Source organism: Dendropsophus ebraccatus, chromosome 4, assembly GCF_027789765.1.
Source record: "Dendropsophus ebraccatus isolate aDenEbr1 chromosome 4, aDenEbr1.pat, whole genome shotgun sequence".
In the NCBI taxonomy this organism is placed as follows: domain Eukaryota; kingdom Metazoa; phylum Chordata; class Amphibia; order Anura; family Hylidae; genus Dendropsophus; species Dendropsophus ebraccatus.
This window is the reverse complement of record NC_091457.1, coordinates 33912281-33935713: the sequence shown is the minus strand read 5'-3', so window position 1 is coordinate 33935713 and position 23433 is coordinate 33912281. Positions and strand designations below refer to the sequence as shown.

General features: G+C 40.8%; 1 protein-coding gene across 3 annotated transcripts in view; it reads left to right on the top strand.

Annotated features, from left to right (window-relative positions):
* LRRC56 (leucine rich repeat containing 56) overlaps positions 1-17445 on the top strand; it is a 133983-nt gene extending 116538 nt beyond the window's left edge. For 2 of the 3 annotated variants that reach the window (XM_069965484.1, XM_069965483.1), the window contains 12 exons: positions 3029-3179; positions 3269-3374; positions 6990-7050; positions 8418-8514; positions 9472-9669; positions 11140-11311; positions 11772-11966; positions 12106-12170; positions 13580-13710; positions 14643-14827; positions 15086-15431; positions 16411-17445. In XM_069965484.1, coding sequence (XP_069821585.1) covers positions 3036-3179; positions 3269-3374; positions 6990-7050; positions 8418-8514; positions 9472-9669; positions 11140-11311; positions 11772-11966; positions 12106-12170; positions 13580-13710; positions 14643-14827; positions 15086-15431; positions 16411-16585 — 1875 coding nt within the window. In that variant the 5' untranslated portion in view covers positions 3029-3035 and the 3' untranslated portion in view covers positions 16586-17445. The remainder of the gene's footprint in view (positions 1-3028; positions 3180-3268; positions 3375-6989; positions 7051-8417; positions 8515-9471; positions 9670-11139; positions 11312-11771; positions 11967-12105; positions 12171-13579; positions 13711-14642; positions 14828-15085; positions 15432-16410) is intronic. The other variant, XM_069965485.1, reaches the window with a different exon arrangement.
* The last annotated feature ends 5988 nt before the right edge of the window (positions 17446-23433 follow it).

The following is a 23433-nucleotide window of genomic DNA, read 5'->3' as shown; positions in this document are numbered from 1 at the left end:
AAGGACTTACTGTCTAGCCTGTTTAGTATCAGAGCCCCTATTTTTTTTCCAAAATTACAAAGTGTTCTCATTGGTGTTATTAGATACTGACCTTATAATACAAAGTATCTATAGAAGTAGATCTTAAAAAGATGACAGGTCCTTTTTTTCTTTATAGATTATGCATGCTGCTGCCCACTACATCAATACGTGTCTGTTTTTAGTTGCTATTATATATGAGCTGGAAGAGAATGATATTGGGATTCGTTCCAGTAATGTGCGGACATATAGTCATGAGCTATTTTTTCTAGCACCTCACATCATGAAGTAATTGTTTGAATTTATATATGAAGTCACAAATTGAAAGTGAATATATTAGTTAAATACTTTGGCATCAGTTCACTATTCCCAGTGTTGACTAAAGACTGCAATCCTGCAACCGGGCCTTTTACCGTTGCATCAATAAATGAGGTCATAGCTGACACATCCATTTAACTGTTTAAATGGGCTGCAGACAAAGGTGCAGGGACCAGCCTGGTGCAGGCTGGGTAATGGGAGGCAAGAAAAGCTACTCGCTCATTTATTAATGTGATTTATTGGCTTCTGCATGGTTAAGCACTTTAGTATACCATAATGCAGCACAATCCAATGATAAGACTGACTACAAAAAGGAACAAAAGCAAATGTCATAAACCTCCGAGAGACATCAATACTGTAACTCATGGGTCTCCAAACCTTGGCCCTCCAGCTGTTGCAAAACTACATTTCCCATCATGCCTGGACAGCCAAATCCAAAGCTTTAGCTATCCAGGCATGATGGGAGTTGTGGTTTCGCAACAGCTGGAGGGCCGCAGTTTGGAGACCCATGCTGTAACTTATATGAGGATTACATTTTCTGTCTGTTCTATGCGCCATAATCCTCAGAATGTTGCATGACCGGTGGGGTCCTGACTCCTGGCTACTTGGAACAGGAGGTGAGCTGCAGTAACTGGGCTCAACTGGACACTGGAAGGGCTGTTGTTGTTTTTTTTCCCTGAGAACTATGAGGCCTATTTATCAATGTGCTCCCCTGGCGTACGCCACAGAAAAGGTGTTGCAAGGCAAGTGCTCCCCTGCACCTAATTTATCATGGTTTATATATGGAACCAAGTGGAAACCATCACAGGCAATGTGGCAGGTGCAGGTCCCATCAGATTTACTAAGAGGTTTGCACCAGTAAATCTGGCAGGGTTAATGGGGTATGGGGTCTTAATAAATCTCCCCCTATGTATTTCTAATCAATATAATGCCCTTTTTGACTATGGAAATTTTCAGCACATTACAATACAATTACAATAATAGACTTTCTTGAGCAGAATTTTATCTACTTTACGTTCCACATTTACATCTCAGTTGTCTGTCAATTGTATAGCTGTGTGTTTGTTGAAGCCGTGCCCCCATTTTCCCAGCTGGAACTATTCGCAGGGCTTGCACAAAAATCTACTCCTGCAAATGTAGATTTTTACATGGTTTTTACCGTGCCTACTCCCCGCCTTCTTGCGCCCCTGCCTACTCATCAGATGAACAGGAGTTACGGCTGGCATTTGCCACTGAGAAGGTAAGAATCTGTGCCTTCTCCATGGCATACGCCACCAGTGCAACGTTAATAAATCTCCCCCATGATGTCAATTTCTTAGCAATTGTCCCCCTTGACATTAATCAACAATCATTGTCTGTAAGGTTTTAGGGTGTGTTCACACTGAGGAATCCACACAGAGAGGTTCCCACAGACTCTGCAACTAACCCTCACGTGCTCCCGCTCGCATCTCCAGCCATCCCATAGACTCCATTCTATGGTCAGGCGGATTCCACAGTCTGCCTAAAGAATGGACGTCAATTCTTTGGGTAACCGTCGGAATCCGCCTGACCATAGAATGAAGTCTAAAGGACGGGTGGAGATGTGAGCTGCGGAATCCGCAGAAATTTCACAGTGCAGATTCCTCAGTGTGAACTTACCCTTATTCAATAAGCCACACCTGACCACACCTGGCCCAATTTTTTTTATTTTATTAGGCTGCATTCACACGTTCCGGGAAGTTGTCCGTGATCCTTTCCGTTAAAAAATAGGACATGTCATTACTCGGAACGGATGCACGGAAAGGATTCCGCATAGAAATCAATGAGATCCGTGTTTTTCACGGATGTACACGGATGTGAAATCCGTGTTCATCCGTGAAAAACACGGATGTGATGTAATCAATGTAATTTAAAATGCTTTAACACAGATCCGTGAAAAAAACGGATGCAAAACGGATGAAAAACTGACTGTTTTGCACGGATCACGGAGGTAGCTGCCGGACCACAATCACGGACCGGGACAAACACTGAACGTGTGAATGCAGCCTTACATATACTGTTAAAATTTCCATACACATGTCTATTAAATTTGCATAATTATGAATTCATTGACTATATACTAATTACTTAAATTTAAAGGGGTTTCCCATCTAAATAAATTGATCCATTTAGAACGCCCTTTGCATCACAATGATTTTTTATCAATTAGTTGTAACTTTGTATATAACTGTTGTAGAGATTTTTAGTTTTATACTTTTTTTTTTTAACCTTCTTCTGGATCAGCATGTAATAATAGGTTAAACTTGAAAGACTTATCATTATTGGTGAGGATTCCCAAGGTAAGACTTCTATCGAACATGAGGGACGCCATCACTTTATGAGATGGGAATGCCTCTTTAAGTGGCTCCAGGGTAAACCTTTACATTTCAGCTTGTTGATGTGATGCTGTTGTATTGCTAAATAGTAAAAGGGGCAAAAATGGTCTCTCTCATACATATGTGTTTATGTGTTTAGCCTTATCATTGAATCATATGTTAATGGTACATGTTACATATGTTAATGTGATCTTTGGCTTCCCAGAAGGATTATTGTGAAGAGGGTTTGTGGAACAATGAGGACCACAGATATAGTCCATAAACATGAGCTTTCAGAGTCCATCCATAATGCATGATGGGCTGTGGCTGAAGCACTTACACTACTTGTGTGTTTTTAGGTGCACCATGGAAGAGTATCCACAGAGGCGTCCGGGTACACCAAGCGTGAGAGTCCTTGATCTGGGTTGGCAAGGACTGCTGAATCCAAATCCTATAAGCAGGGAAGAAGATGACACCCTGGTTGATGAATACCTCTCCCCTACAAGACTGGTATGGCTTCACTGCAGATATATCTCCAAACTGCAATACTTACAACTGCTTGTGATTACTTTAATACTGTGGCTTGTTTTCCCTTGCAGAAAGCACTTACCGGGCAGGATAATCTGCAAGACGTTACAACACTCCAAATGTGTGTGGACACAAGGGAACGCACCTTGGGGAATTTTGGTGAGGGATGCTTTTTAGGTGAGGGGGTAACCAGGTGGCCCTATGCGCTGTGCAGTATGCAACAACTACTTAAACCTACCTAGTAACCCATCTAGATATAAATGCACAGCTGGTAACATACCGTCCAGAGAAATAACTTGAACCTCATAGACCTCTATTTAAAATGTGTAACAGGGCCCTTAATTGGAAAGTTCTATGCATCAATATTGGTCTCATAGTCAGAGGGACCTTAGGGCCGCCTTGGGCTCCAGATGTGACTACGACCTCTCTACCTCCTATAGTTATGCCCCTGATTTAGGCATCTTATCTATAGACGCAAATGCCATTGTGACTTCTAACAAAAACAAAACTGCTTAGAGTAATATATACTACATAAAAAAATGCCAGGAAAAACAGCCAAAAAGCAGTGAATGTGGATGGATCACTATTCATGTACATATGACTATATACCATCGCTTTGATGTTCTGTGGCCATAGCACCCACCCAGAGCCTATCAGTGCCCTACAGATGGTATATAGTCATATGTACATGAATAGTGATCCATACACATTCACTGCTTTTGCCAGTTTATCTGGCAATTTTTAATGTAGTATATATTATTATAAGCGGTTTTGTTTTTGGTAAAAGTCATTTGATTATTTCATCATGTGACTGTAGGATTTTTATTTAAAAATTTGGGGGAAAATACCCCCCAAAAAGCCAATGTACGTAGGGAAATGAAATTTTTGTAGGACTTTTTTCCCTATATAAAAGTCTAGAGGAAAAAAAAACACCATAGCCAGGGCATGCTGCAATTACGGATCACCAAAAAGCCAAAATACCCCGAAAAAACTCCAAACACAAAAACACCATATGGGTTATTTTTAGAGATGAGCGAACTGGGTTCGAGTCGATTCGAACCCGATCGTTCGGCATTTGATTAGCGGTGGCTGCTGAACTTGGATAAAGCTCTAATGTTGTCTGGAAAACATGGATACAGCCAATGACTATATCCATGATTTCCACATAGCCTTAGGACTTTATCCAACTTCAGCAGCCACCGCTAATCAAATGCCGAAAGTTCGGGTTCGGATCGACTCGAGCATGCTCAAGGTTCGCTCATCTCTAGTTATTTCCTTGTTGACTCTCAGCTAACATCTGTCCAGAACTGATATAGTCGCTACTGGTTTTAAATAGCAATAGCAGTCATAGTATGTTATATAACCCATATAGGAGTATCACATATGTATCTTTGCATCTATAGGTCACTCTCACATAACTGTTCTGGTCCGTATTTTGCATCCGTATTTCTAAATCAAAGCCAGAAGTGGGATCTACCCAAAAAGTATAAAGAGCAGAAATACTGCCATATTAAAGTGGCCTTATTCTGAAATGTCAGAGTTGGGTTTTCATTCTACTTTAAGTAGCAATACTGAATGGGCAATTTCTTTCAGATGCTGGACCTGTTCACATAAAGTTATGAATAAATAATAAGATAGAGGGAAGAAATCATGCAATTATATCTAGTATCCTTCTCAAGGAGCCTCCCAAGAGGCTCATTTTCATCATGGCTGTTATGAAGGTGAAATGGAACTGTTATACTGGAAATGTCACAGGATAAATTGCCTTACTAGAACAGAGACATTTCACAATAATAGGCAGGAAAGTGGTTAGTCCCCGTGCTGCAACAGCGGCCAGATTCCAGTAACCTTAAAAAAGAGTGAAATATTTAACTGCATGACACAATCCAAAAAACACATTGATGTAACGCAGAGTAAGGAAATCTTACATCACAGACCTGCATGGCCAGGAGACAATTCACAAGTCACTGTATTTTTTTCAATGATGGACAGAGAAGACATTTGTGTTCCCTTTATTTCTGTTATTAGATATACTGTTTCTACTGGTAACCTAAATGACAGTTGTCATTTGCTTAGAGTTACTAGCGATCTGGGGTTCACACTAGTATAATCACATTTTTGGTTATGTATTATGGCTACAAGTCCCAGGCCAGCTGTGGGTCCGATGAGTCAAAAGGACTGCTGTCCATATTATACTAATGTGAGCACAGCCTAAAGTGAAAGGCAAAGGAGAGTCATTGGCTAAAATAAAATACCAGCTGCAGTAGGGGGTAATACGGCACCTCTGCTGCCACCAATAGCTGTGTCTGGAACCTCAGGGCTGCACAAGCCTTCTACAGACACAGTTACATATTGCTAGCGCTGCTGCATGCAGCCTCCCCTGATATCATATAATGCATGCTAGCATTAGAATAGACATTAAACTTGTGGAGGCTGTTTGTGTCACTAGCTCTGCAGCCACAACACATGGAGCGAGTGGGCATAACCGACAATTACTGCTCACTTTTCTACAGGGTACCATGGCTGCAATGCAAGTGTAATGTCTATTCTAATGCTAACATACATAAGAAATAACATCAGGGAAGGCTCATTATTGCTAGCACTGCATGCAGAGGAACTAATGGTTTGTAACTATGCCGGGAGCAGGGCTTGAGCAGCACTGCAGTTTCCAGAACAGCCAATGGTTGAAGGAAAGAGGCTGTGTTGCCACTTAATGCTGCTACTCATGTAAAAATGTGAAAAATATAAAAATTAAATAAATTTTCTTTAATAATGTTATATAACTTTAATAAAGGAATGTAACAAGAAAAATGTTTTCACCAAAATACCCCTGCAGTGTACCAACCTAAGGGCCCTATTCCACGGGATGATTATCATTCGCATAAACAATTTCAAACGACCGCTATTGCGAACGGCCTGAAATCGTTCTCCTATTTACATGGAACGATAATGATCGTTCTTGCAGTCGTCTTGTCGTCGCTATTGCGTTCGTTGCTACTGCGAACAGCCAAACAACGTCTTATTCAATGCGAACGATTTGCGAACGAGCAATGATAAAAATAGGTCCAGACCTTATTAAGCGATTAACAATTTCTCGTTTATCGTTTATTTATTTTTAAATGCTATTCAACTGAACGATTATCGTTTAGATCCGAACGACGTAACGATAATTTGAACGATAATCGTCCTGTGGAATAGGGTCCTGATACAAATAACTTAATCTGTCAATTAGATCACACTATCTTTGGGTCCTTTTACACACACACAGCTATCTGAAAGATTATCTCACAGATCATTGAAGCCAAAGCCAGCAACAGACTATAAACAGAGAACAGGTCATAAAGGAAAGACTGAGATTTCTCCTCTTTTCAAATCTATTCCTGACTTTACTCTCAGAAATCTGTTAGATAATCTGTCAAATATCTGTGTGTTTAAAAGGACCCTTAAAGTCACCGCTACAATTATACCCCCCTTTCCCGACATGTTTTACCTGGCACGTGCTTCTTCAGGGATAATAGGGCCAGAAATCCATCCTTGAAAAAACTAATAGGAAACAGGAGCCCTGAACATTTGCCCAGCTTGCCACCCTGTTTGATATTAAGGATGTAGCTGCGTATCATGCTGTGGGACTATGTCTTATAATAGTTTATTAGTGATGGAAATTTAAATGAAATGGCCAACCTTCCTCTGTAAAAATCCTGGACAGTTTGAACATGAAAAAGTAGTAGGATGCCCAAAACATGGCTTTTACTGATGCTAAGGAGTAAATCACTTTTTCTCTTCTTACCACAGGTACACACATGCCAAACCTTAGAGAACTAAAGCTGAACAATAGTGTCATTGTGTCCATCAGGTAAAGACCTTGTGTGTTTTTAGTTCTATCTATGAATAAAAACTTTGTTAATGCTGTGTAATCTGGGAATTGTAAAAGGATCCAAAGTATTTGAAAGGGTATTCCTATATCAGTTATCTATCCCCTAACCATAGGATGCTGAACTGCATTTATTTTTGAGGTAGTTAATAAACAACCAGGTACCATGTTGTATTATTATACATTAAATATTTTAACTGCATTGTGAGAACGTAGCCTTAATGGGGTACTCATTAAGGCTTTTTTTCTCAAATCAACTAGCATCAGAAAGCTATATAGATTTGTACATTTCTTCTATTTAAAAATCTTAAGTCTTCCAGTACTTATCAACTGCTGCATGTCCTGCAGAAAGTGGTGTGTTCTCTCCAGTCTGACACAGTGCTCTCTGCTGCCACCTCAGGACAGCAACTGTCTAAAGCAGGAGAGCGTTTCCATGGGGATTTGCTGCTTCTCTGGACATTTCCTGTCACAGACAGAGGTGGCAGCAGCACTGTGTCAGACTGGCAAGAAAACACTGCTTCCTGCAGGGCACACAGCTGATGATAAGTACTAGAAGACTTGAGATTTTTATATAAAAGTCATTTAAAAATCTGCATAACTTTCTGACATCAGTCAATTAGATTTTTTTTCCTCTGGAGTACCCCTTTAAGATAAATGTGCTTTCCTTTAATTCTCCTCTTAATTCCCTTTTTGTCATTTTTTTTTCCACTGCAAAAAAATATTGCATATGGACATATTTCCCTATTTGCTTGTTAGCTCAGGTTTAATTGTTATTATTTGTAACAAATAAAGCGTAACTGTCACTTAAAAAAAACAAAAAAAAACTTTTAATGTCACATATACGTCAAAAGTTATAACCCTTGGAGTCTAGATGTTCACACACCTACTCATCACTAAATGAGGCGGGAGAAGCACTTGGCTGCTCATTTCTCTCCTCATCTATCTGCTCTATCTGTTTCATTGCAGTTGGCAGGTTCTATAGTACGGTAAGTCTATGCAGTCCACCCTGGGCTGTCAAGGCAATGGTACAATACCCAGCCATTTTCTAAATAATAAGAACCATACACAGAACTTGTTGGGCATAATATGACAGCCTAGCATGGACTATGTATCTCCACACTAGAGCGGTAGATGCTGCTGGATATAAACCTTTGAGGTATAGTATATACAGATTGCACACAAAAAATAAACATACGGCAAACTTTCACTCCTCTGGTAGCAGTCTGGAATTGGAGAAGGAGAGGTGTACTTATACTCGTTTACAGTTGGGTATCTGTAGATACATCATGTAGTCATTGTGTTTCAGATTATTCGTGTTGCCGGAGATTTTATTGGTGTTTTATTTCCAGAGATCTTGGTACTTCACTTTCACACTTGCAAGTGCTCTGGATGGCTCGTTGTAGTCTTACCGATCTTGATGGGATATCCGCCATGTCTTCTTTAAAGGTACAGCTTGCAGTTTTACAAGCTTGTCTGTCATTGCTAATTGTTAAACTGTGGTATATTTTTTAATATAGCAATAAAGGAGCAGATGGAGATGATAGTAGTAGTAGTAGTGGTAGTAGTAGTAGTAGTAATACAAGCATATTGTACATCTACCTGTGTGTATATATATCGTATTTGCATAGGAAGGCCAGTCTATTAAATTAGTATTGAAAGTCTAGCCTAAAGGTCCAATTCACATTATGGGCTAATCTGAATTTTGTTATATATGTTATGGCATGTACAGTAGAAAATATATGATATCAAACCTCTTTAGAGTTTGTCAACCAATGCTTTCCATGTGGTCAACTAGGAAAAACTACAACTGGCAGTACATCCAGCCATTGCAGGGAATATGAACGGCTGGTCATATGTTACCCAGCTGGGCTGAGGCTGCTCTTTTTTGACTATTGGAATAAGGTTCTATAGTGAGCGACCCCTACTGTGGATTTTAGGCAGAGAATGATCTTAGTATCAGATGATATGAGTAATGTATTAAATACAAAATCATACCAGTAACATTACAATAACAGAATTTAAACATGCCTGGGATAAGCATATATCTATCCTAAGATAATAAGAAATTAAATACTAAGGGTATGTTCACATTGAGTAAATCCGGCAGAATTCTGTGGTGGAGCTCCCCGCCGCAGAATTCCGCCTGCCTTAGGGCCCTATTCCACCGGACGATTATCTTTCAGATTATCGTTAAATCGTTCGAATCTAAACGATAATCGTTCGGTTGAAATGCAGTTAACGATTAACAACCGAACGAGAAATCGTTGATCGCTTTATAAGACCTGGACCTATTTTATCGTTGCTTGTTTGCAAAATGTTCGCAAATCGTTCGTTCGTTCGTTTTCTATGTTTCTATCATGTTTGATTTATGGTGCTGCATCTCTGTTCTGTTGACTCCTATAGGAGCTATACTTGGCTTACAATGATGTCAAGGATCTCAGCCAGGTGAGCATGTTGGATAATCTGGAAATCCTTGATTTGGAGGGGAACAACCTAGAAAACATTAGTGAGCTACAGTACTTGGCATTATGCAGCAAGCTTACGACACTGACCGTGGAAGGCAACCCCATATGTGCCCGTCCCAGTCCTGAAGACACCGAGGTATAATACTTAATTACTACTGCTTTGTTTGTGATGGAGATTGGTTGCATTGTCTGTGAGGTCTAATAGCAGGAGAGCTTATCCAACTGTGTGATTTACATCCACTACTTCAGAACTGTTCCCTTCAGTGTGTTCTGACCCAGCAACATATGGGTTAAGCAACCAGCCGTGATGACTGAAGAGTAGTAATGATGGTCTATGCTGACCATGGCGTCTATGATGTGTTGAGTTCCATCTGTCCCCAGACAGAGCCTCTAACAAGGTTATCAGCCCTTCTGTCTGCATCTGGCTCTATAGACTGATCTGATTTCACCTTGAGTGAGATCATCTCCTCTGGTGATCTCATGTCTAAAACACCAAGAGCCCCAGCTTAGTTTTATCCAGCCATGGCGCTGTTATTCCTATACATATGGGAAGCACGTCATATTGGTTTTATATTCATTAATCTAGATTTATTTGTATTGATAATTTAAAGGGTTTTCCCACTAATATGTTTGTTTAAACATCGTATTCCTGTTGCTGAACATGTTCTACATTTATTATTTGTTAAGTGAAAATTCTAACATTTGTGTGCATCCGTTTTGATTCGTTTTTCCGTTGACTTCCATTGTAAAAAAAAAAAAACAGACACAAAAGTAGTGTCAGCTACGTTTTTGTGTCCGTCAAAAAAAACTGTTCCTTTTTGATCCGTTTTTTTTTTTTTTTAAATCAAAGTCAATGAAAAAACAGATCAAAACGGATGCACACAAATGCATCAGTTTTTTTGCAAAAAAAGGATTGCAAAAACGTAGTGTGAACTTAGCCTAAAATTGCTCAGTGTCCTCACTGCACTTACTGACAGCAGGTCCCTGTGTACCTCATAGAGCTAAAATCAGATTCCCCTCCTCCAGGCTGAGCTACCCTACTCTGTGGTGATTCTGTCCATAAGATGGCCAACAAGGAGGAGCATGTGACCATGCTCGGCCCCCAGTGTCCACCATAGGCACATACAGGCTCAGTGTTGGACACTGAGGGTGGGGCATAGTCACATGCTCCTCCATGTCAGCCATTTTATGGACAGACTCACCACAGAGCAGGGCAGCTCAGCCTGGAGGAGGGGAGTGTGATTTTACTTCTATGAGATACACAAGAAGTTGCTGTCAGGAAGTGCAGGAAGTACTGTTCATTTACTAATACTGTGCACTGAACTATTTTACTATGAAGTGACCAACCCCTTTAATAAAGATGGATTGACACACAATCATTTTTGAATGAACGTTACTGCAGTTCTTTTAGCCAAAGCCAGAACTGGATTCAGCAGGAAGGAGAAATAAAATTATTTCTTTATATTTCCAATTCCTTCTGAATCCATTTCTGGGTCAAAAAAGTGGGGTCTTTATAAAAAATGTGTGTGAAATGATTTCAAAAATAAAATAAATGTGTTTATATTCCTAGACAGCAGAGTTTAATATGTGCTCTTTTTCTTCCTAGTCTTCAGACTACAATTATATTGTAGTTGTGAGAAGAATGATCCCACAACTGCAATATCTCGATGATGTCCCGGCTGATCAGATAAACCCAAACACACCACGTACTCCAAACCAGGACTGGATTATGGTGTTGGACTCGATCAAAGAAAGTGCTATGAGCCCAACTTCTGTAGGTAAGTGCTGCTAAGAATAGTGAGTAGATGGTAAACTGACAGGCCAGGATGGTGGTCTACTAGTAGATATAGAAATATATGTGTGTGTGTATATGTATGTATGTGTAATATTATATATATATATATATATATACACACCCCCATTAAGTAAAAGCTGTAAAATATAATTTGCTAATATTATAACTTTCTGTTAATAAAAATAATATGCTTACAATTGCTCCATTTGTATATATTGCTAGTATTGCATCTCTATTTCTTTATAGTTTATGCCAGGGGGCAGAAGGATTTGCCGTTCAGGACAGTATAGTGTGTGGTGAGACAGGAGGGGAGAGTAGGAATGGAGCTTGATAAGAGGATAAACTTTTTTGCTTTTGCTATTCTTTTATGCTGTTTGTTGAAAGCATAGTGCCTATGTAACTATGTAATAAATGACCAAACTCAATGAAAATCTTGTTTCAAGACCCAGGGAGTTCCCAAAGAAAGACAGCCACAAGACCCAGTACAGCCCAGACAGTACCAACCAAAAGACCCCACTCAGCCCCAAGACCCTCAAGTGCTGGAAAAATTCTTACTAGCTTCCAAAGTGCAAAAGGAAGCCCACTTGAACCATCAGATGACTCTCCAGCTGAGGATGAAGCGAGTGACCTAACTCATGGTAACATTATTTTAGGAATATGGCGCATACATGAGTTACTCTTCTCTGTATTGTTCTGTGATACTTTATGTAGTTACATATATTAGCTTGTTGATTCTTTTTATTTTTTTTATATGTATTTATTTTTGATTACACATAGGAGTTAGCAAAGTCATTTGTGGGAATCCTATTAAAGCTCTGCGCGCACGAAAAGAAAAGTTAGAGGTAAGAGTCTGCAAATAACATAATACCTTTACATACTGGAATCTTCGAAATAATCAGAAATATTCCTAGTAGGGATGGTCCGAACCTGCCGAGGTTCGGGTTCGTATGAACCCGAACGCTCGGCAGCAGATTCCCGCTGTCTGCCCGCTCCGTGGAGCGGGCGGATACAGCGGGAGGAACACCTGGAAAACTGGGATACAGCCTATGGCTATGGCTGTATCCCAGTTTTCCAGGCGGTCCTCCCGCTGGATCTGCCCGCTGCACGGAGCGGGCAGACAACGGGGATCATTACCGAACCGAACTCTGTTCGGACCATCCCTAATTCCTAGATAAGTATGGCTGAAGCCATGAGACACCAGATAGGGGGAATTGGAGACTAACAAATTCTTAAATGAGTATTACCCTCAGGTAAAATACATGCTTAATCATCCCCCCTCCTGGAGACTAACAATTTGTTCCATGCTTGGTGTTACCTTTCTAGTCTCCTTCACCCCAGTTCTGAGCTGCTGCTTTATGCTGAATACACATAAGCTCCCCTCTTTGTCTCCCCCCTCAACCCCCATCCGTTCCAAGACGGCTTATGTGAACGTATCAACAGCTCCCTGACTGGCTGTTTCTGCACTCTGTAATGCAGGGAGGATTTATCACAGTGAGGTTATCAGTACTGTTGAGCAAAAATGTTAGAGTTCGGCAAAGTCATCCAAACCAAATGCTCCGCATTTGATTCCTCAGGGCTGCAGAAGTTGGATATTGCCCTAGGTAGTCATGGAAAACATGGCTACAGCCACAGGCTGTAGCCATGTTTTCCTGGCAGCCCTAGGGCGGCATCCATGTTCTGCAGCTGAGAAGATTCACATTGCCAAACCTGAACATTTTATTAGGTTAGCTCAACACTAGTCATCAGCAACTTGACCCTCCCAGTATCACAGAGTGCAAAAACAGCCAGGTCACTGTTTACATGAGCTATCTTGGGGGCTCTCCAGGGGGACACAGAAAGAACAGCTTACACAAAGTTTTCACTGTCTTCAGCAGAGAGCAGTAGACTCAGAACAGGCGGACTGAAAAAGTAATAACAAGTATGGAACAAATTATTAGTCTCTAGGGAAGGGGATGATTCAGCATGTATGTTACCTGAGGGGAATACCCCTTTAAGCCATCTTTGTTCTAAATTTTCTAAATAGATTCTAAGAAAGTTTTTACTCAATGCAGCAAAGAGGGGCTTTAGAAAAAAGTGAGGAGATGGGCAAAATGTCTGTATTTGCTTCTATAAGTCAACTCCATGCAGCCATTTTTCCTTATAGGAGCTTTAGAAGCAAGCAGAATAGTATAGTGGAAAGCTGACGGTCACATATGAAGCCTATCTGGCTTTTTTACATATCCTAATCATCTCTGGTAATCTTTATTTTCAGGCAACTCATAGCTCAATTGTACCATCGCAGGGATTCAAGCCGGAGGTGTCATTTGATTCTGTTGTTGTCTCTCAGAAGGATAGGGATGATGTGTTTGCAGAACTGAAAGCCTGGAGAGAGCAGCATCATGAGTAAGACAAGGATTATTGAGGGTTCTAATTTACTGTCCAGCTAATTTACAAAAATTTTGCTGATGCTCAACAAATGAGACACATTTATTATGATGTGTGCCCCACAAAAAACTGAATGTGTCTCACAAAGATGGTGTGGCCTACCAGGAAAAGGCATGGCATGCGGAAAGGTGGCATAGCCTAAATTGTAAAAAATTATAATTAATAGTGCATACTAAAAATTGACAATGCAAACTTAGACTAGACAGTCTACAGATGGGCCAGATCTATCAATAAACCTAAGCCAAGGTCATAAATCTGGCGTATTTGAAATCTGTTCGCACTTTTACATGGAACAATTATCAGCCGTATTCGGCCAATATCAGCCGTCGGCTTATCGTTGCAGTCGTTTCTCTTTCAACATGTTGAAAGACAAACTACTCATGCAGCAACGATCTGCTGGGTCCCTCCACGGAATAGGAGCGACGGCAGACCGCCACTATCCCCTATGGGCTGCCCAGATTTTCTAGCGATCACCCGGGCAGCCCCCCCCCCGCAGCTCCTCTCGGCCCCCCCTGCACAAACCTGCTCGCTGCTGCTTACTGTGTCATAACTGACAGCGCTCGTTTGCTCCTCCAGTCACCCCATGTAATAGGGGCTTTAGACTTTCTTAGTAAATTCCCCCATTGACTTACCAACTGGTCAGAAAAAGTTGAAAACTAGTTTGTTTGTTTTTATTGGCTGCAATTATGTGTAGTATATTACAAGTATATAAGTGCACTACATAGGTCAAGAAGTAGCACGTTCAGGGAATAGATGTTTACTGTAACTATACTTTTTGCATGAATTACTAGTAGCAAACAAAATAAACTGCATCAAAATATAAAATGTGAGCTTATCCATGAAAAATTTCTGGAACAAGATTCAAAATGGCTTATAATTGATGTCACCAGGGTGCTGCAAAGGATCCAGAGTGAACGGACTCCACAGGTCCTCACCATAACACACAGTGATGAAGAGGAAAGAGAGAGTTTATCTTCCAGCAGTGAGGATGAAGATCTGGAGGACATGTTGGACTCAGGATGCCTTCTTAGGGTATCTCCAGAGACCGCAGTCCCCTCTCCCAGGTCACCTACAGGTGAGGTTTTCTTTAGCCTAGTTTTTAGATTATGGCCTGAATTACACTGGGGCTACATGGCGGCTTTGGCTGTGATACAGGTTAAATTGTAATGTAGCTTACCAGAATGTGGTTGCTGCGTCAGTGACAGTCACCAGAAATCCATCCAAGGAGGTAGGAGGAAGACAGATTTGTAGGCTCAATAATACTTTATAATGTAATTATTTTATAATGTTCATATTATTTACACATTTTTTTAAAATCATTTCTGTTTACTAGCCGTCCCATTAAATGTTGGAGTGATGACATCACACGATTCCCCACGGCAGCCATCTCCCCCTATGACTCCATACCCACCAGGTTCATATGGTGTAAATTCCAGACCCAACAAGGGTGCAGACATTCGAGCCCGTCGTTTACATGGGGTCTTCACTTCAAGCAAGGTCACAGCTCTGAGGGCAATGGCAACAAATATATACATGGGGGATGAGGCCTTTTTGCCAACAGATATTGATGACAATGTTATTAGGACTCAGTCAGTGATTGAACCAACTAGAACATCAGTGGGCGAGCTGAATATAAGAATGGCTTCTAGGCCTGGACATCTAGAACATAGTAATTCCAGGTGAGTGATTTAAGGCATCTATACAACTATTATGGCGGTTGATTTCTATAAATGTAGTGTCCTGATACACCTTTTAAGGTTAAATGTCAGATGGTTGTATTTAAACTCCGATGTACTGTGTTTATACACTTGTCAATTGTTATACTATATTCCTGGAAGGTGGACCAAGGGTTAGTCCAATTACATACAAAACAAAGGATATACAACCGTTCTTTTTAGGGAAACACTACTGGTGTTCTATAGAATTGTGGCTCATATATAATACTTTAGTCCATAAATGTAAATGATAAATGATAGAAAGAGTTGAGGAGGAGCTGACCTGTCTAGCCCTCTATTATACCTAGCAGGACAGTGGTTGAAGAAAGTAATGTGTAGAGTCCGAGTACACCATAGCTGCTTTTCCTACTTACCTATAGGGGACAAGTCCTAGCCATGCCTAAAGAAACATAAGACTGCTTGAGGCAATCCTGGCTCCTGCGAGGAATGTACCCACTTGGCCTAAAAGCTATACCATAGGATACTATGGCTCCACAGCAACATGACCAGTAATAAGTTAGTCTGCAGAGAAATAAAGAGGGATTCACATGCTCTGTAATACAGTATATCCTAGGGCTTGTATGTAGGCTTCCTGCCAGACATAGGGACTAGTAGCTCCCCAGCCACACCAACTTAACTTGCAGAGTAACATACACAATTGGTACACACCTGGGAGCCAGTCAGTGTGAATACTAACAAACCACGACAGTGAAGAAACACAAGGGACTGTGCTACACCCTGGTAGTCCTTTCTCTGCCACTAGAAGTAGAGCTTGACCTGTAGGACTGTACTGGAGGGCTTACTTAGCTGTTTTGCATTTTAGAATAAGACGTGATGGGTGCTGGGACTATTGGTACTTAGGTATAGATTGTATATTGCCAGTAAGATGTAGTATACAACCAGGGATATGGTCTAATGTTATCTTTTTTTTTTTCCTGTTTAGACCAACAGTATCCAGATTTCCTTCTTCCCATCAGCCTGTTATTCGCTCCTCCCTAAAAACCCCAGAGAGACCTACACCACCACATGCCATTCGTCCTGTTTCAGCTACGGGCATCCTGCAAAGATTGCCCAATCGACCAACCCTTCTAACAACCAGCAAAACTTCAAGTACATAGCAAGAAGAGTTTATTACATAAAAGATAACCTAATCTACAAAGACCACTAAAGAAGCTTCTGTCTTTTATTGGAGGAGTACTGCTTCTGCTGTGGACTATGCTGTAGTAGTTGAGTGTAACTATATGGCAGGAGCTAGCTCTAAAGCTGCCCATAACCCATAGAAGCTGGCCAAAATAACAACCATCATTGAAAAAATATATATTTGAATGATTTTTAATGGCAAAGAGCAGAATAATGTCTGAGATGATAGTTGGTGTTCTTTGACCGATAAAATCATACATTTGTAACGAGCATATGACTTCTATGGAGAAGGGAAGCGTCAGTTGAAGCCATATAACTCTGGTGGTGACTTATTGCTCTCAGAACAGTAGGGTCAGGCAGTTGAAATCTAACGTGTCTGGGCACTTTTACATAAAAGCATATGGCGTTATCAGCTGATGATCATTTGCCACTGTCTGTGTCCCTAAGCGGCAACTTTGGTCTGGCATATTGCCAATGGAATCACTTGTGTGAGCTGTCAGACAACTTTGACTGGACAATTAATTGTCAATCGAATTATAGTCTGATGTATACTGGCAACTTAAGAGTAGTTCTAAATTTTGAACACTCATACTTTGATCAAAACTTTTGAATTGCCTGTGCAAAAGGTGTTTTGTTTTTTTATTTTTATATTGGCTGGGTAACTTTAAAGCCGAGCCTCAAACTAATGCTCAGGTGTTATAATGGTTAGCCTACTATTCTGTTACCACCCATGTCACACATAGATGGGTTGACTAAACTAAGATTTTCGCAGTTGTTTGGTGGGGTCCATGCATTTTTAGTGCAAAAAAAAACTAAACCTGAAAATAAATCCTCATAACTTAGCTTCCTGTATATCTGTTGGGTAAATTGAGGTGACCTGAAGTCACACCTGATCTTTTAATTTTTTTTATAGGGTTAGAGGGGAACTCCAGGCAGCTTGTTTAAAAAAATATATATATATTCTCCCCTGGCACTCTTCATGTGGTTGTACAGTAGTCCGGCTCCTCTGATGCCGTTTTCTGTCTGTTCCATCTCTCCTGCTGTTCCTCTTCCCCTGAACTGCTATCAGACTACATTTCCCAGTAGTATTTAGGTCCCCTTTTAAAGTTATTGTCTGGTTTAGAAAAATTTATTACCAAATTACCTATTACCCTAGTTAGTGAATTTGTGGAGATTCTGCCATTCTGGACCCCCATCTATTGAAGAAAGCACAAAATGACTACAAAAAGCATCTGTCTCTAGGACTCAAGACATCTGTCTGTACATTACACAGTCAGTCAGTCTAATTCAACGGCATAATTTAATACTTAATAACTCCTGTGGTGGCGGTAAAGTATATATTTTTTATTTTAAGATGAACCAAATTTCTCAAGACACCCTGCCCGGAACATGGACACCATCTTGAAAGCTGCCATATTGCATAAAGGGTGTTTTTTTTTTTTTCTGATGGAAAGCCAGAATTGTCTCAGAAATCAGTTGCTGCAATCAGATTTGCAATATCTCTTGGGGTTCGAATGTTATCAACACAGTGATTTACTGTGATTTACAGATATTTGATGTGTTCAATGTGTTGTCCGTGGTGCTGAACACAGAGCCTAAACTGAACACAAAGCAACTTTCTGTATTGCTAACTTTTGAACCACTTGCTCAGGTATTCAGATATGCAATTTTCCCTTTCGTTTCTGAAATAAAAAGGTGTCCTGAGACATTTGACCCTGTAGAACGTGCAACAGTCAAGTCTGCCAACTTTTCAAATATAACACCAAATTTTTTTCATCATGAATTTTCATAAAAAGCACTTTTGTCTTCATTATTGTCTCGCCTTGTAGTTTTCTGGCCAGTATTTGTAGCCAAAACCAGGAGTGGAATGGACAGAGAGAAACTATAATAGAAAGATTTGCACCTTTTCTGTGTTTTTAAACCCACTCCTGGTTTTGGTCCAAAATACTACCTGAAATACTATGTGAGAACACAAACTAGAGGTGATTATTTTTCCTGATTTACATTTAAATTTTATTTCACTGAATGAAATATATCCCTGCATCGCCTTTCCTATGGATAAAATTAAACAAAACAGCAGCTTAAAAAATGGGGAAATAAGTCTGCAGTACTAATAGGAAGCATATCCCGCTATCTTGTACATTTTGTATAAGCCAAGATGAACATTTTTAGATATATGCTGTTCCAGAAAAGCAGTTTTTAATATTTTTATGTAAATACTTTTTACTGTATTTCATTTTGTTTGTATTTTCTATTTTTATTTTACAAATGTCAAAAAATCTATTACTATGTAAGCAGAGGGAAGACATAAGCACAGAGATGTCACTGCACTAACATCCGTATGATGTCTTGTAATGGTTTAAATAATTATTTTTGCATAGTTCTTACTTTGTGATGCTGATGTCAGGAGTTGACTGGTTTGTTGTGTTGTTTCATATATTCAGCTATGCATTAAAAAGAGCTGCCAGTAGCAATAATATATATCTTTAACCCAGGAATAGTCACTCTATTCTTTGCACAGCACTTCTGTGAGCGCATAAACCCAAAGAATACATAAGCCCTAGTCATCGTACAGAGGTTCCTCTGTTCCGGTGGTCTGTCAGGCATGCTGGGAGTTTAGCTGCAGTAACTCAGCATGACCACTACACAATGTATGGCGCTGTCTGCTTCTGGCACTGTTCTCTGTATCTGGAGGCTATGTGGCTCAAGTAAACAGTTGATTAGTGGATTACTGGGTGTCTGACCCTCACCAATCGGATATCTATGACTTTTCCTGAGAATTTCCATCAATATAAAAAAAAAACTTTGTCACAGAATACATTGATTATGCAAAAAATGGCTGAATCCACTGCACGTAAGACACTTGTGAACAATCTGTAAGGGCCCTATTCCACCGGACGATTATCGTTCAGACTATCGTTAAATAGTTCGAATCTAAACGATAATCGTTTGTTTAAATAGCAGTTAGACTAACAACCGAACGAGAAATCGTTGATCGTTTAATAAGATCTGGACCTATTTTTATCGTTGCTCATTCGCATTGAATAAGAAGTGGTTCGGACGACAAGACGACCGCAAGAACGATCATAAGTAACGATTATCTTTCCATGTAAATGGGTGAACGATTTCAGGTCTTTCGTAATAGCAGTCGTTTGGATCGTTTATCGTTAACGATTATGCGAACAATAATAGTCCTGTGGAGTAGGACCCCAAGTCGTTTGTATACAATGAATTCATGTTTTTAAATGTTATAGCAAGACAATCATATTTTTCTATTCTTATATGGGTTTTGTATTGTATTTTGGGAGGAAATTAAAGATTCTACTTTCAGCATTGATCCAGTTTTTTTTTATTGAAACTGTTTAGCACATCATTCACCGGGCTGCCTGCTATCACAACACAGTGTGGCTTTAACATGAGAGAAAGGGCCCTATTACAGGAAACGATAATCTGCTAAATCAGGCCAATTTGGCAGATTGTATCGCTCTGTGTAATGTGAAATAGCGATAAACAGCCTACAGCTGATGACTGTAAAAAAATCATAAACTTTATACATACCTGTCCGTGCTTCCAGATGTCCTCCTTGCTTCTGCCCTCTGCCCGCCCAAGCCTTAGAATTTCTGAGCCAGTCTATGAAGTGACAAGCCACTCGGCCAATCACTGGTGACGCCTGTGGGCATAAGCGAGAAGGGCACCTGGAAGCGCAGAGAGGTATCTCAAGGTTTATTATTTTACACTAGGGCAAGGGCTAAACGGACATCACTATGTCCGCGCAGCCCTTGCTGTACGATTATTAAGCTGCGTAATAGGCTCAGTGAGCACTTGCTTACATTGGTGATCAGGCCATGTAATACGGCCCTAAACATGATGTTGTGTAATATTATACTAGCGGAACTATTAAATTGTTCCTGTCATGACATATAAAAAATAGAAACCAAGTAAATACAGTGGTACCTTGGTTTAAGAGTAACTTGGATTGAGAGCGTTTTGCAAGAAGAACTCACAGCTTTTCAAAATTGTAACTTGGATTAAAGGGGAACACCGGATAAGAAAAACTTGTTTTCTTTTAAAAGTACATTAAAAGTTAAATATATGTGTCTATATAATGTATTACCGTATCTGTACAGTTCTGCCACACTGGTAGCTGATAGAAATCCAGGAAGTGAAGAAAAATGGCATCTGTGCAAATACACATTGTCTCCTGCTCCTTCTGCTATCCCCCCTTAGGAGACAAATATTCCATGCCTCTGTCTCACATTGTGTGTGTTTGCTGAGATCAGGGCAGCCATCAGAAATTTCGGGGCCCCATACAGACAAAAAGTCTGGGCCCCCCATTAGCAAAAGCAATTATTCCCAAAAATTGCAATGTATCTTTAACTGATGTCTTTAAAGTGGCATGCAGACACAGTTGCTTTGACAGGTTGGCGCTCACTTGCTGTGAAGATCAGGCCGTGTAATAGGGGCTTAAAGGGTTTGTCCAGCTAAAAAAATTTTCAAATTAACTAGTGTCACAAAGGTATATAGATTTATAATGTACTTCTATTTAAAAAAAAATCTCAAGTCTTCTCACACATATCATCTGCTGTATGTTCTGCAGGAAGGGTTGTTTTATTTACATTCAGAAACTGTGCTCTCTGCTGCCACCTCTGTCCATGTCAGGAACTGTCCTGAGCAGGAGAGGTTTTCTTTGGGAATTTGCTGCTGCTCTGGACAGTTCCTGACATGGACAGAGGTGTCAGGAAAACTAATTTTAAAGGAAAACTATCAGCAGGTTTGTCCACAAGACCCTACTGATCTGTCACTGTAGCTGCCTCGCTCCTCATTCCGGCGCAGTCTCCTTTTTTTTCTAGGTTCTGCTGTTTTGAAGCAAAAATAAATTCAAAATAAAAATGCTTATTAGTTCCTTGAATGCACTGGGGAAGTTCCTTGGCCCCTCAGTACACGTCCCACCTGCACGCTGGTTGTGAAGTGCACACTTACTTATGCATACGCAATTATGCACAAGCAGGCACGTCTCATTCTCGTGCATGCGCTGATTAAGGCTGGGTTCACACTATGTATATTTGAGGCTGTATTTGTGAGGCTGTATAGCAACCAAAACCAGGAGTGGATTGAAAACACAGAAAGGCTCTGTTCACATAATGTTGTAATTGAGTGGATGGCCATCATTTAATGGCAAATATTTGCTGTTATTTTAAAACAACGGCTGTGGTATTGAAATAATGGCCGTTATTTACTGTTATATGGCGGCCATCCACTCAATTTCAACATTGTGTGAACAGATCCTTTCTGTGTTTTCAATCCACTCCTGGTTTTGGTTGCTATGAGGACCTGACATGAGGACCAAATACAGCCTCAAATATACATAGTGTGAACCCAGCTTCAAACTGTATACTCCGGATTACGCGGAAACGAGAAGTGTCTGCTTATGTATAAGTAGGTGTGCACTTCACAACCAGTGTGCAGGTGGGACTGAGGAGCTTCCCCAGTACATTAAAGAAACTAGTTAGCATTTTTATTTTTGATTGAACTGCTTCAAAACAGTGGAACCTAGAAAAATAAGAAGACTGCGCCAGAATGAGGAGCGAAGCGGCTGCAGTGACAGATCAGCAGGACGGCCATATGGACGAACCTGCTGAACTTCATCTACAGAATCCTACATATACTGACAGTCATACATACAGGTTATATACTTGTACACACACACACGCACATACCATAAATCATATACACATAACAGCCATACCTGAATACATTACATACAGTCACACTTTACATTTAGTTATACATGTCCAGGAGGAATAGCAGAACACCAGTATAAGGAAATAGGCTGCTGAATTTTTACTTTATAGGAAATATTGGAAATGCTTACTAATACTGACATACAAGAAGTCCTGTATATTATACATTAACCTTTTCACGACCATGGGTCATTGATGCATCAATGCCCAGGTCGTTTTTAGACATCAGCTTATAGGATCATAATGATCCCATAAGCTGATGTCCCTATGTCTGCCCCTCTCCTCTGTCCCCTGCCGCTGTCACAATCTTGCGATAGGGGCAGGGGAGAGAGGGGAGGGGGCAGAGCGCACGGCCATGTGCCTGGCACGCGTCCTGCCTTCCCTCCCGCCAGCCTCAGTAGCCAGGAAACCAGATGCCTAAGGCTTTCAGTTTCCATGGCTACTATTGGGGCTCTGCGATCACTTCGCAGAGCCCCGATGGACACCGGACAGAGAATTCTCCCTCTGCTGAGAGTTGCAGCGGGTTACGCAAGTTACGCCTGTGTCATCCTGCAGTGTAAATTAACTTAGCTGCATCATCAGGCATAGGCAACAGCAACGTTAATTTACAGTGCAGCAGCGGAAGGGGGTTAAAGTGGTACTCTGGGCTAGGGGTATTTTCCGTGTATGGCCAGGGAGGGGTGGATATAGAAGCCGCCAGGTCACTTACCTCCCCGGTTCCAGCGCTGATTTCCAGATCGCGCCAGATGGTCTGAGCTGCGGCTTGAGATGTGACGTCTCAAGGCAGCTCAGCCAATTAGCAGTTGTAGCAGGGTTCCGCCTTGGCCGCTGAATGACTGAGCTGCCTTGAGACGTCACGTTTCAAGCTGCAGCTCAGACCATGAATCGGCAGCGGGACGGGAGAATGGGGTGGCGTGATCCAGGACCAGGTGCTTGAACCGGGGGGGGGGGTAAGTGACCGACGCATTCTATTTTCACCCCCTCCCTGGCCGTACACGGAAAATACCCCTAGCCGGGAGTACCCCTTTACCCAGATATACACACTTATGCAGGTTACATACTAACATCCATGTTAACACAGACAC